The sequence below is a fragment of the Carassius auratus genome, chromosome 8 (assembly GCF_003368295.1).
Source record: "Carassius auratus strain Wakin chromosome 8, ASM336829v1, whole genome shotgun sequence".
NCBI lineage: Eukaryota > Metazoa > Chordata > Actinopteri > Cypriniformes > Cyprinidae > Carassius > Carassius auratus.
The window spans coordinates 3,660,338-3,675,815 of record NC_039250.1 but is presented as its reverse complement, the minus strand read 5'-3'; the positions used below and the strand labels follow the sequence as shown (position 1 = coordinate 3,675,815).

At 32.9% G+C, this 15,478-nt stretch overlaps 1 protein-coding gene across 1 annotated transcript in view; it reads right to left on the bottom strand.

Annotated features, from left to right (window-relative positions):
- Positions 1–15,478, bottom strand: part of plxna3 (plexin A3) — a 160,050-nt gene that overhangs the window by 72,821 nt on the left and 71,751 nt on the right. The window contains exons 6-8 of the mRNA XM_026269114.1: positions 4,508–4,631; positions 3,184–3,340; positions 1,300–1,399 (exon numbers count right to left, since the gene is read on the bottom strand). Of these exons, the coding sequence (XP_026124899.1) occupies positions 1,300–1,399; positions 3,184–3,340; positions 4,508–4,631 (381 nt within the window). The remainder of the gene's footprint in view (positions 1–1,299; positions 1,400–3,183; positions 3,341–4,507; positions 4,632–15,478) is intronic.

Here is a 15,478-nt window from a genome sequence, read left to right as displayed (position 1 = left end):
ATATATATATATATATATATATATATATATATATATATATATATATATATATATATATATATATATATATATATATATATGTATATATATTTAAGAAAAATATATATTTATGAAATAAATTTTTTTTTTTTTTTTTTATGAAATATAAATAAGACATGTAAATACATGTACATTTTCAAAACACATACTGTATGTGTGTGTGTTTATTTATAGATACATAAATATACACAGAACACACACATATATACTATGCAAACAAAAACTTTTATTTTGGTTTCGATTAATCACAATTAATCATTTGACAGCACTAATAAATTATGGAAATGTAAGTGTTTATTATCGTCCTCTTGCATTATCGACACACTATTTATCTGTTTAATACTGTAACTCGCTTTGACACAATCAGGCATCTTGGTAATGTTCCGGATTTTCGACAAAGGCAATAATTGTGCAAGTACTCATGCTTTCAGAGTAGAATAAAAAACACATGTTTGTCAAGGCAACACTTCAATAATTGAATAATACATCTCACATCAGCAAAAAAAAAAAAAAAAAAGAGAGAGGTGAAAAGGGTCAAGTGAATATAATTACAATTCCTTTTTTTCAACAAGCATCTCATCTCTTCCCTTAAGCACATAAGAAATGTGTGTGTCCAGAAACATCTGTTTTTATAAATCCCATTTAGCACAACAGCATTATAAAAAATGGAGTGCTGAAAAATAGACACTAAAAGGCAGCAAACACATACAGATGTTTACCTACTAGAACAACTGCAGACAGATACCTTATACACTAATATGATGAAACTCCTCTTGATATTGAAAAAAGACATTCAGAAACATTAAGGAAGTTTATTAACAAATAGAAACAGACAAAGCTCTAATAAATGGGAGATTTTCTAAATCATTTTAATAAGCGCTCTAGATTAAACATGCATGTGGTTTTGATTAAGCAAACCCATACACAAACACTTCCTCATCTACAAACATCTGTCTTATCCAGCTCCAGCTCTTCTGCTTTCAATGAGTATCACCACACATCTGTGCTGTGTTTGTCTGCATCACTAAAGCCAACGCCATTTCAGCCATCATGATCTGAACACAGATGTATTTATTTTTATTTTAAATGTAGCTTATCACCATGCAATGAACTTTAAGACTTTAAAATAAGGAGTTAAGATTAACTGATTCATTTAGTATTATGATATAGTTATTAATGATTTTCAAGGTTCATTTATATGATTTGTTTTATAAATATAATAGAACACGTCACAAGGACATCTCTGACGATCGCACTTACGATTGCAAGACGCTGCAGTTGTAGAAGATGAAATCGGTGGTGATGAATTTGAGACCCGTCTCTGTGGACTTCAGAGAGAGCTTCACGACCCGTTTATCACCTGGAGAAGAACGTAAAGAGACAGTAATGAAGAGAAAGGTGAAGAAAATGCAGGAGAAATCAAGTTAGCATGAGAAAGGCCGTTTGAACCAGCGCAGATTCTGTGCTCCTCTCTGCACATGTACTCACTAATGTTCATGTTTCTAATATATTTGATTGCGAGACCATTTATCCACTTCTTCCATCTGTGAGCGAAATGCACTTATGTTTCAAACTAAGCAACCCTTTTGCGTTCCATAATGACTACATCTCTGCCCATCAAATGATACTTGTGGGCCTCACTTCACTATAATTGACATAATATTTCCATTTGGACATGCAATAATTGTTATTAATGGCAATACCAGGCTTCCGGAGTCTAAAAGTTACTATCAGGAGATTTTGAATTCTTAGAGTACCTTAAAAACCAAGGAAAATAAAATGAAAAGTACGTCTCAAAGGTTCAGGAAACGCAGAAGAGATTCATGTAATTTTCAGTCATCACAAAAGGTAAAAAAATAAATAAATAAAACGCCAAAAAATGGGAAACACGTAGGGAAATTTTTAATCAAATTACATTTTATTTCTAAAGCGCAATTTGTTTGAAGCGGCTCTACAGAGCAGCTTAATAGACTTGGTCAGAGTAGATGCATTTCATTTGATGCAAATGAAAACGAGGACGTGAGTGATGGATGTTCAGTCTGACTGTTAAAAGACTGAAAATATGTTTTCTACAAACTTCAGATGGACAAACAACCCTGTAAAACACAGTTTGAGCTTTTCAAAACAATTTGTTTTTGCTCACAGAAAAATTAAACAAGAAATATACATGACACAATTTAATGTGAAAACAAATTAAAGGAATGAATTAAACCTGCACACTGGAAAAACTAACTCTTAGAATAAAGTCTATTATGCTCAGTATTTGATCAAAAAAAAAAAAAAAAAACAGCAATTTTGCTAAATATTATTGCAATTTAAAATAACTGTTTTCACCATCATTACTCCAAGTCTTCAGTGTCACATGAAATCATCAGAAATCATGCTGATATGCTAATTTGCTGCTCAAGAAACATTTCTAAGTATTATCAACATTGAAAATAGTTGTGCTGCAATTCAGATTCATTTTTTTTCCTCAAAAGGTGATATTGGAATAGAAATCCCCCAGGATGGAATGAAAACGAAACCTTGGGACGACCCAAGACTCAGCAGGAGGAGCCCATGCTAAATAATTTACAATATTAGACATGATATTATGATGATTAAAGAAGCTTTTAGTGCTGTGAGTAAGTCAAGCAAACGAGAGATCATCTGTCTGAGATCCTCTGCTGTTCAGACCTTGTCAGATGCCATATTCAATATAACGAGAATGAAAATGGGGTTCAACTTTAGGTTGCATTGAAAATGCATTTTTTTAGTGGACTAAAAATCCGGAAAACATGGGTTGTGTAAATTAGACATGGCCAGGGACATGAAAACAACCTAATTCCAGAATGAATTACACATCTGTCCCTCAGCCTCATTTTCATTCAAGTCAAATTAAACACCTTGTTGACCCTTATTAAGAGTTTTAGTATACCGACAATGGCTCAACCACAGAAAGGTGAAAGAAGGGTTTAATTTAGCTGAAATATATAACAATATATATAACAACATGGGAAGAATTTTTTTCATTAATTTATAATATTACAGCTTTTTAAGATCCAATCATATCCCAAATAGAAAGAAAAAAATCAAGTATCCTCCTATATTATTTACACATGATGTCAATGTTGATGTGAAATGATGGCATTCCCTGTTTCTTACCGTATCCCTGGGTGACAGATGGGACGTCCCGCAGGGGTGGGGACATGCAGAGGATTTGTCCTTTGGCTAGCACTTCTCCTGGACTCTCTGAAAGCTCCTCAAACACACACGTCACCCCAGCCGAGAGGTTCGGGACATTAGCTACCTTCACACTCAGCTGGAAGACACACACACACACACACACACACACACACACACACACACACGTTCTCCTGTCAGACATACTAGATCATCACGTCAGCCGCCTGACTAACATGTGTGAAAACCGTGTTTTAGTGCGGTTCTGTAAGCATTAATGAAAGAAAAAAAGAAAAAAATCAACTAAAAAGTTTCAATTCACCATCATTTTAAAGCTGAAGCAAAAGATGAAGATCGAAGAATATTCTACAAATAAAAAATAATTTTTTATCTACAAATAAAAAATAATCTTTTCTACAAATAAAAAATAAAAAATTTTTTTACTCTGGTATTATATAATGAGAAACGTACATACTAATTTATAATTAAAATAATAAAAAACTATCCAAAATATTTTAGTAATTTTAATTTAATTCACCATAAAAATAACCATATTGATATACTATAATATAAAATTACAGCAACACTAACATTAACACTAGTTAATGCATTAAATATCATAAACTAACAATTATCCTGTTTTATTGCATTTACTAATACATGTTATTATTCAATTCTATATTATTATTTCAAGAAACAGAAAAGATGAAGTCTGAACAACATTCTATAAATAGATGATCTGTCTATAAATCTAAATTTTAGAATGAATCTTATACATGCACAATAAAAAACACTTCTACTTTAGTTGTCTAATAAATCTAACATTATATATTACGAATACTGGTGGCTCTCTGATGAATAGTTTTTGTTTAATGCATAAATTTCAATATAATCAATCCCTGAGCCTCTCTTTTCCATATAATTACAATAAAAACCGGGTCTGTCAAGCTAAAAAAAAGCACCATGAATGCATAATAAAAGTCTTCCGCTGATATATGTTTGATCTGTGTGACAGATAGATATATTTAAGCCATTATTTTATGAAAATGATCCCCTTTGCTGACGTTCTACAGGTTTAGAATAACGCAAGTGTGAGTAAAAAGTGACAAAATATTCATCTTTGGATGAGCTATCCCTTTAAATCATTCCCACCTTGTGATATTCATTCTCATACAGTATGTTTTTATCAAAGCATCCATTATACTAGGAAAGCAATACTAATAAAGGATGCCATTGTGAGTGTTCAAAATAAAAGTGCATTATGATGGTTCCAGCTACTTCTGGTGTAGCATAAAAACTCAGTCACCTGTGTGGGAGCGGAGGTCACGGACATGTTATTAGGAGTGACAGTGATGTCAACACACTGCTTCAGCTCCATACTGAAGTGAAGCGGCTCGGTCCACTTCTCGCATGCTTCCTTTCTGGAGCACCTGGAAACAAACAAACAAACGGATGAGTAAACAGAAACATCCCGGCCTGCACAATAGCCTGTAGTTGGCAGTGCTGGCTTGATAAGGCGTTTGTCTGATTCAAGCTTCAGTGAGCATGATGTTCCTTTTCCCTGTCCACTCAGACCAATGCATGTCAAGTATCCACTGATATCCACAGTCCCCGCAAATGGATCTACAATACAAAACGCTTTTGATGCTGCTGATATGGAGCTATATGCTGGGCAGAACAGACTCATATACCACGCAAAGACAGAGATGTGTAGATTTATATCTGTGCATGAGAGATCAGGGTGCTCTTCGTTATTTACACATGATAATGACTAAAACATGGAGTAATGTGACTTATCCCAAATAATGGTGGAAAACTTTGCAGTTGCAACCTGAATACTGCTGCATAAATATCAGAACCATATCTTTATACTGTTTGAGTGTATGACTTAGACTGTTAAAATGTTAGACTTGCCAATAATTTACAATAAATCAGATCTAGTTAACAAAAAAAAAAAAAAGGAAAAATGTTACTAAAATAAATGTCACAATTTGTGTCAGATTTAATTATCCAGATTATCTGAAAATATTTACTTTTTTTTAAAACTGAATTCACAGTAGATGTAGTGCTATGCTCCATTTCCACAATAATAAAAAGAAGACAATAACGCTTTACATCAAAGTGTAATTCATCAACATTAGTGAATGCATCCAACAAACTAATGACCAATATTTTTTTAGAATTTAAAAATAAATAAAATTATAACATTTCTATTTATTAACTACATTTGATTTATTAATACATTTTTTACATTGTGTTAATCTGTTGTGATTAAACATAAGTAAATAAACTGATAAATATAAATGAATATAATAAATATATAAATGTGTAATGTAGAAACATGACACACCATTAAATCTAACCTTAAAATAACAACAAAACTAAAATTATATAAATAAAAAACAATATATATATATACACACTCTCACACACACACACACACACACACACACACGTATATATATATATATATATATATATATATATATATATATATATATATATATATATATATATATATATATATATATATATATATATATATATATATATATTATTTAAAATGAAATTAAATTTAAGCATTTAGCAGACGCTTTTATCCAAAGCGACTTACAGTGCATTCAGGCTATCAATTTTTTACATATCATGTGTTCCCGGGGAATCGAACCCCAAACCTTGCGCTTGCTTGCTTGCTATTCAGTGCTCTACCAATTGAGCTACAGGAACACTAACATGATATAAGTATTTAATCTAATCTTAAAATAACAATTAACAAATAAAATAATTGTTATGAATAATTTTCAAATTGTACAATAACAATAAATTAAACTAAAATGATATAAATATAAAATAATTGAAATACACAAACAATATACAATAATATAATAAGTATTAAATCTTATCTTAAAATAATAAATATGAAACTTTTTATAATGATTTAGAAATCCTAAAATAACATATAAAACTAAAATGTATATAAATGTAAAACAAATAATAAGTTTGTTCATAATACGTTACCATTGTTGAAAATGTAATATGTAACAAAAAAATAACATTAAATTACACTAATGAAGTCTGTAATAAATTATTTTTAACTGATAGTTAATGAATTTGATGATGTTAATGAATACAATATTAATGTAAAATCTTACATTACAGTTATATAAGGTTATGGTCATACCACAGGTCTATAATCATGGGGGGAAAACTGAATGTGAAAATTATAGAGAAAGATTAGGGTTTTGGTTATCTCCTAAAGGCAAATGAGACAAGCACAGAAATTCGTAAGCATTTTAGTAACAATGATTGCGGAGCCGACACTCTTCCTAAGCTCTTTCATTTGTTTTTCCCGCCAAGCGTCCGTGGGAGTGAGCTGAGTACATCTGCAGGGAAGCATTCATAAACCTGGCACGTTGGTTAGACGTGTTAAGTGGAGTTAAAAGTCGCCAGTGCTTGTGTTAGCCCGCGAATGAGGAGGGTAACGCTAATGTACACAAAGCCTCATCATAACCCGACCCCGATCATCTGTAAGAACAATGTTTGGCACACCATTCATGACACTGTGCATTAAAATACACCAACCTCATTCAAAATCAAGTCACATTTTAGCGACTTCAGCCCTAAACACACCTATTGCTGATTACTGTTATTTGTCAGCAGCGAGAAGTACAGTATAAGCTGATGATGCATAACGAGGCTCGCTAAATTAAATGCGCTTTAATTTTGAGGCCACTCCGGAGAGACTCTAATGAAAAACACACACTGAGGAGAGATAGAGAACAAGCCTTTAAAAGCGCAGCCGCCCCGGATCGCATCAAACACATCACAACTAGACACACAGAAGGGGGGGGGGGGGGAGCTAAATATTTGCCAAAAAGCCCAGGTATCTAATTCATCACGATGTCTAAGATGGCATTATTTTCCATCATCGACAGCAAAACGCCACATTTTTACCTCCAGCGCGCCAGTCTGTCTGGCAAATGAAGCAAGCGCAGTCGATACTGACAATGCCATTATTCACCAGCAACGCACACGGCAGTAATGATTTGTTTTCCCTTAATTATACCCATATGTCTAAGGAAAGAAAAAAGAAACGGGAGCAGTCTTAATTAAAGAGTTAGAAAAGGATATCTCTCGGTACATGCACCTTCAAGGCCTTCCTGCCCCATTTCGCTCTCGTTTTTCTCTCTTTCCTGCGTTCGAGAAATGAGTTTTTGTCCAATTAAACTGCACTTGTCTTTCTGGTGAACTGGAACTAATGTGATTTATGAGACACCGCCACCTTTCTCAGGTAGGGTGGTCCTGAGGTGGTTCCCGGGACACAAATACTCAGGTGACAACAATACAACGACCCACAGGAATGTTTCCTTGAGGAGCGTATTGATCCCTCTTGAAGCGCAGCATGTACAGCAAGCAAATCTGGGGCAGGAAATCAACGAGGGCTGTAAATCGCCCATGACAGGAAGCGTACAGTGAAACAATGCTCGTGTAAGCAAGCATTCGTTTAGCGGACGCTTTTGTTCAAAGGGACTTGTGGAACGCTGAACAAGGACAAATGCTCTGGAGCTTCTTATGATTAAGGGGATTGTGCTGGGACTGAACCAACAACCTTTAGATTGTCATTCAGGAACACAAAGACTGTTAAAATAATAGATCATCCAAAAATGATCATCATGTCACCCACTTCGGTTTAATTAATTTCATTTAAATGTGTTTATTTAGCATTAAATAAATAAATGAATAATACAAATCAAATTGACTAATTTAGTATAAATATATATATTATAAACATTTAAACTATTTATTTAAATGTATTTATTTTTAGGTACACCAAAAATAAGTAAATAAATAAATACATTGTGTAAATATTTTGCAGTTATGTAAACTATTTATTTAAATGTTTTCCTTCTTTTGGAGGAAAACCAAAAATTTTACAATCGATCAATCAATCAATCAATAAATAAACTAGTGTTGACATGTATTCCTTCTTTTGGAGGAACACTAAATAAATATTTTAACTATTTATTTACATTTATTCCTTATTTTAGAGGAACATAATATTACACAACATACTGTATAAAGTATACTGTACCAAAATATACTGTACCAAAATAAATAAATAAATAAGAAAATAGTGAAAATATCACTATTGTCAAGCCTGGCTCAATGCACCAAGTTTGAATGTGTGCATGCATGAATGACAATTCACATTTATTAATTTATTATAAATGTCATGAATGAATGAATGAATGAATGAATGAATGAAGCTTCAAATTTAAGTTGATTCATATTCTATAAACGCTTACATATACATACACACACACACACACTCTCTCTTTATCTACTCTACTCTAAGGAACATATATAAGAAAGATATACAAATAAGATTTACAAGTAAAATAAATCTGAGCTGCTTGTGTTCATTTAATTAAAGCACTAAAAAACACCAGAAAACAAAACAGCATTAGATTTGGTCCACATGACTTGTTTTTTCATTGAATAATTAATTTGCATATCCCCCATATTTAAACTACAAGACTTATGAAAATGTATGACGTTTGATCACTATTGTCAAGCCCGGCACAATGCGTCCTGTTTGCACCAAGTTTGATTATTTGAAAGCATGAACTTCCCATTTCAAATTTATCATAAACGTCTTGCATAAATAAAGAAATAAAATAATCTCTGAGCTGCTCTTTTTCATATACTGAAACAAAAGCACAGAAAAGCACCATGAGTTTGGTCCATTTGACGTGTTCACTGCTGTTTTTCACTGAAAATCTCATTTGCACATGCACATATTTAAACTAGAAAACCAATGGCATTAGCGGTCACTGACGTCAAACCTGGTGCAATTTCCCCCAACACATCAAAGTCTTCCTATGTGTGTGTACAAATGACAAATTTGACATCTATTCATTTACCAAACACATGATTCACAGGAGTCATTCTGCACCAAATGAATGAGATTTAAAAGCTATTGAGATCTGGTCTGTTTATCACACAAAGACTTCAGAAGACCTGGAATATATTGCGTGAGTCATGTGGGCTCTTAGTCTGAAGACAGCTGCTTGGATGCTCTTCAAAATACCTCCGGCTGGTCTTCTGCAGACGAAAACCAGTCATAAAGGTTTGTGGGTTTGCATTTTTGGTTAAACTAAGACTTTAACCTTTACCTAAAGTCCAGGTTACATTCATTTTCCAGCCTTTTCTCGTTGTCTCTCCATCTGAACTAGTTTGACTCATTTCTCCCCAGCTGAGAGCTTCACTCTCTGAGTACCAGCTGAGCTATTCCAATTTCTGAGAAATCTATTATGCTTCCATATTTGGTGTCCTTCTTATGAGGATAATTCCAGGATGGTTTCCACTGGTCTCCCCCCAATTCCAGTCCAAGTAATATTGCTTTATTACTTCTAAGGTCACATTGAACCCTGTGTAAATGGAGAACTAGGGCAGAAATGGGATGAAAACCTTGAAAACTCCTGCGGCCTTTAATGATGGAGAACTCTGATAGCGGCCGTCTGAGGTGACTGGGTGGACAGATTGTTAAGATCGAGTGAGGGGTGAAAGACGGGGCGAGAGAAATCGATGGCGTGCATTAATTGATACACGTAAAGGACTAAGTGCTCTGAGAGTCTCTGGGTCAATCGTGTCTTTGACTTTGATTAGTGAGAGGAACAATGGGAGAAGCGTCCACCTGTTTGACAAGACAACAGTTTTTCTCTGTGCCTTTCAGGACGTCTGTCTGGTACACGACCTTTACTGCTTGCAGACATCAGTCATCAGAGATTTAAACGATAGTTTTCTTTCATTTGACTTTCCCACTTAGTTGCAATCTTTCAGAAACTAGATGTAGCAGATTTAAAGTGCTGACAATTTCCACAGAGTATTCGGTTCTTAAAAAGAGCATATTTACATACTTTATATAGTTATGAAACGTTAACATATTAATAACGCTTGCTGATGAGTTGCATGTTCCAAATAATAACATACATTTTACAAAAGCATTTTGAACATGTAATAAAAAGGACCTATAGAAAATTTATACGAAAATATAGAATATGTATATATTACTCACACAATTTATTATTTCTATCTATCTACCTACTTATCTATCTACCTACCCATCCATCCATCCATCATTCCACCCACCGATCCATCCATAGTATATTTATATACTGTGTATATAAATTTATTACAGTATTTACATGTATATATTTATATTCATTAAATGTATATTATATATACAGTACAGACCAAAAGTTTGGAAACATTACTATTTTTAATGTTTTTGAAAGAAGTTTCTTCTGCTCATCAAGCCTGCATTTATTTGATCAAAAATACAGAAAAATGTAATATTGTGAAATATTATTACAATTTAAAATAATTGTTTTGAAATGTATTATACTTTAAATTATAATTTATTTCTGTGATGCAAAGCTGAATTTTTAGGATCATTATCACATGATCCTTTAGAAATCATTCTAATATGATGATTCATTATCAAAGTTGGAAATAGTTCTGCTGCTTAATATTTTTTCAGATACTTTTTTAGGATACTTTGATGAATAAAAAGTTAAAAAAAAAAGAAAAAAAAAGAAGCTATGTGTTTTTAAAATATAAATATTTTGTAATAACAATATACACTACTGGTCAGTAATTTGGGGTCAGTAATTTTTTTCTTCATTTTTTAAAATAAAATCAATACTTTTATTCAGCAAGGATGTGTTAAATTGATAAAAAGTGATAGTAAAGAATTTTTTTTATCATTTTGAATAAATGCAGTTCTTTTTAACCTTTTATTCATCAAATATAATAGACAGCAGATCTGTTTCCAACACTCATAATAAATCAGAATATTAGAATGATTTCTAAATGATCATGTGATCGACTGATATTACATGTGACACTGAAGGCTGGAGTAATGTTGCTGAAAATTCAGCTTTGCATCACAGGAATAAATGATAATTTAAAGTATAATATATTTCAAAACAATTATTTAAAATTTTAACAATATATCACAATATTACTGTTTTTTCTGTATTTTTGATCAAATACTTCATTCAAAAACATTAAAAATAGTAATGTTTCCAAACTTTTGGTCTGTACGGTACTTTTATATATAAACACAATTTTTCTTAAATATACACACATGCACGTGTGTGTGTTTATATATACATAATAAATATAAACATTACACACACACACACACACATATATATATATATTATGTACACAAAACTTATTTTGGATGCAATTAATCATTGCCCAGCAGTAATTAAATGTACAAAAATGACTAAAATAAATAAAAGTAATAAAACTGACAAAAAGCAACAATATTACTAAAACGTTAACTAAAATTACATTGAATCAAAATAATTGAAAATATATATTGTACAGTAATAAGTAACAGTAATGTGCATAGCTTTATAATCTTAAAAATGTCATTAAATGTATACATTGAATACTTTATTACAATATAATATTACATCAATAATATTAATATGTTGAAAAATATCTAATTACAGAATTGATTTAATTGATATATATATACATACACACAGCTTCATATCACACATACAATACATGTTTTAAGCAGCCAAAAAATAAATAAATACACCTATTATAAGTTTGAGTGCTGTGTTTGTGTAGAAACATGAAAAACATCTTAAAAATCCACAAACATTTGGAGTATTGGATGTTGAACGGCAGGCTTTTTTTTTGAGAGCAGAAGATGTTCTAAAAGAGGTTTCCAGATGAATGCACGTCTCAATGACGTGCGTTTGCTATCAGCCTAGAAGCATCCAGTCCTCCAGAACAATTAGCACAAGTCTCCAGTAGCGTGCTAGTCGTGAGTACACCTAGAGCCGTCGGTGAGGTCAACCAGTAAATGTGCAGTCATTGAAAGACCCAACCATGAATAGAACATTAATGAACACTGAGGGACACTCGTGAGAGCCGCTAACAGTGCCTACAGAGACCTGCGCGCTCTTAACAAACACTGCAACCCAACCAAACCATGACTGATCCATCACATCAGACGAGCGCACAATAATAGGCCTCCTAAAGCTTTTAACCACAGTCCTTTCTACCAGACACTGGACTGCTAATTTTCCCGAATCCACAAGAGCCCTTCGGTAGGAACAGTAATACAATACAAACTCCACCAAATGGGGCTGATTTGAATTACACTGCAAATCCATCTTCCAGCTTCCCCTCGTTGCCATGGACACAAACCATTTCCAGAGATACACTTTGGCGCTTTTCTCCCCCCCTGCCCCCTTCTTCTACTCGGTCTCTCTCCCTTTGGCTCGGCCATGTCGGTGACTAGAGGCTAAAGAGCTCTCGGGGAATTGAATACAAAGCCAAGACAACTAGGAGAAGAATAAGATGCAGGTCAGAGCCGCCCCCTGTCCCCTCCCGAGCCAAAAAACGAGTACGCTTTTGGCAGCGGCTGGCGGTGAAAAGCATCTCTCATGGCAATGGTGCACGGTGCGTTTCCCCGAGGAGAGCGAGTACTGGAAAACAAAACGAGCCGGATGCGATGAAAGGCCTCAGAAACATGGGGTTACATATGTGTGTTTAACAAAAGAGGGCCACACGCATTCAGAAGGAGTTTGAACTGTCGATGAACCACGAAATATCAGATAAACAAACTCCAAAAATGACATTTCAGAGAGAAATTGCATATATTTAGTAGATGCGTCTTGAACATACCGAATCAATCATATTGGAAAAATATCATCTAAAAATGCATTCTACATTACATTAGATTACAAAACACTAATACGCACAAACATACATTTTGCAATGCATAGTAAAATATATAATACATTTTAAATATTAAATTGTACATTGTGTATATATTTATTTTATTTTGAAAACAGAATATTCTGTATATATATATATATATATATATATATATATATATATATATATATATATACATACACACACATATACACACACACACACACACACACACACACTATACATAAAAATATTATTTTTTATTTTTTATTATTTTCTAATTTTAAAATATATATTTAGTCGATTTTTTGTGATTACTTATTTTATATAATTTTTATATATTTAAAGAATTGCATACTATACAAAAATAAAATGTTATTATTAAAATTCTATATAATGTTTACATATACATACATTTATATACAATGTATTTATTCATATATCATAAATAAATAAATTCAATCTATAAAAATTGAATAAATAAATTAGAATGTCATTAGATATACATTTACATTTATACAGACAGAGAGACAGACAGACAGTTAGACTAAAAATTAATGTTTTTAATTTTGCATAAATATACTTAATCTCTCTCTTTTGAGGGACAATGTTAAATATTACATATAAACAAATAAATATTTAGCTTAAGATTTAATTTTTAATGATCACTCATAAGGTGGTTTGCTACAAACAAGGTTTGTTTTTGTGATAAAGAGGTCAGAACCTGAACATCTGTTCGACCAGCTTTTATATCACAGCGAAAACACAAGACTGAGAGCGGTGTCATCGCAACGGGAGAAACGGAGATACGTGCACATGTCCAAATATTAATTATACAGAGAAGGGGTACTGTCTTGTCAACAAAAGAACATAATAACCAGCGAACAAAACCGTGGGGTGTGCCAGTCATTATTCAGCATTATGTGCGCTGATAAAAGACGATAGATCCGCAGGACACCCACTACAAAGGCTATCTGGATTTATGAAGCTGAAATAAATGAACACGGAAGGTTAAGAGCAACCGTTCCAGTGATTATAAAGCGTGTTATGGTGAGATGGGAGGAAGGGGCGTAGTTTTTTGAAGGCTCTTTTTTTTGGCTGTCATTGAGGCGAGAGAAAGACAATGAAACTGATGCGAATGAAAGATATAACGGGATAGAAAACACATGGTTTTCTACATCTCCAAAGCAACAAACAAGCCTCACCATTCGAGGTGTTATTCATGGGTGTAACTTAGTATGAGCTACAGTAACAGTGATAGAATAAGAGCTTAAAAAATTAACTGTGACTCGTCATACTCGCTCAAATATTATTGTATCGCTCAAGAATACACATCAAAAGAAGAGAATAAAGAAAAACATGTATGACTTTAGGTCAAGCCATAGGCACACACACATGTGCATGATGAGCAGTGCATTATGGGATTGTCTGTTCTTCTCACTCATTTTACTTAGGCAATGTGAAACCATATGTCTGTCTAACCTCATCCATCTGTAAACTGACACCAGATCCAATTTAATTCTGCTCACCATAGTTTCAACCTGATTGGAAATTAAAAAGTGAGAAAAATGTCATGTGAATATAAATGTATCTATGTGCAGAGAAAAGTTTTAGTCTCGACACAAGAAATTGCATCTTGTATTTAACGACATTGCAGCATTGTCACTGAAGCTTCAGGCACTGGTGATGGTGATTCACTGAAAAGAACTGATTCATAAGAATTCCTGAACAATTGACTCTTCTGAGCCATTTGTAGTGAATCAAACACTTGCAGCTTACAGCTACTGTTATATTGACAAATATTATGCAATTTGCAGAAACTGACTGGCTGTACATACAACACTGTGCAGCTAAAGAGACATTATCTATGTATGGTAATATTTCAAAAACAAATTTAATCTTAAATCAGATTTTTATCAAATTCACACAAAAAAAACAGAAACCATTCTTAGGAACCAAATCTCTCTGGTTGTGCTTTACGTGTTTGATTTGCTGAAAAGAAATCAAAATCTCAAAAGATTCATTCATCTGGGAATCAGACTACACTGATCTCAACATATAGTCTGACTCTTTTTCTTTCTTAGTGAATCAAATGTGCACATCAAAACCAGTGCAGACCAAATGATTCCTGAACAATTGTCTCGTATGAGCCAGTGCTTCTTAGTGAATTAAATACACACAGCACAATCAGTGTAGTCTGATTCCTGAAGAAATTACTCTTATGAACCATTTTGTTCCAGTGAATTAGAAACATGTAGAATTGACTACTGAATAGTTAAAAATACACTATACAATGGACAAATGATTATAGTAAAGTGTTAAGTGACTAAAGTGTTTATACTTCAAAACTCTGCATTTAATTCAATTCGTTACTTTGTGTATTTTTGCAGTTGTTTCATGCACACTTAGCTGAAAGAATATTAGCAATACATAATCAGTAAAAAAAAAAAGCCACAGTAATTACCACAGAAATCAATTCAACAGCATAAAGCAATGGTCCTAAGAATCAACTTCAATGTGATGTCTG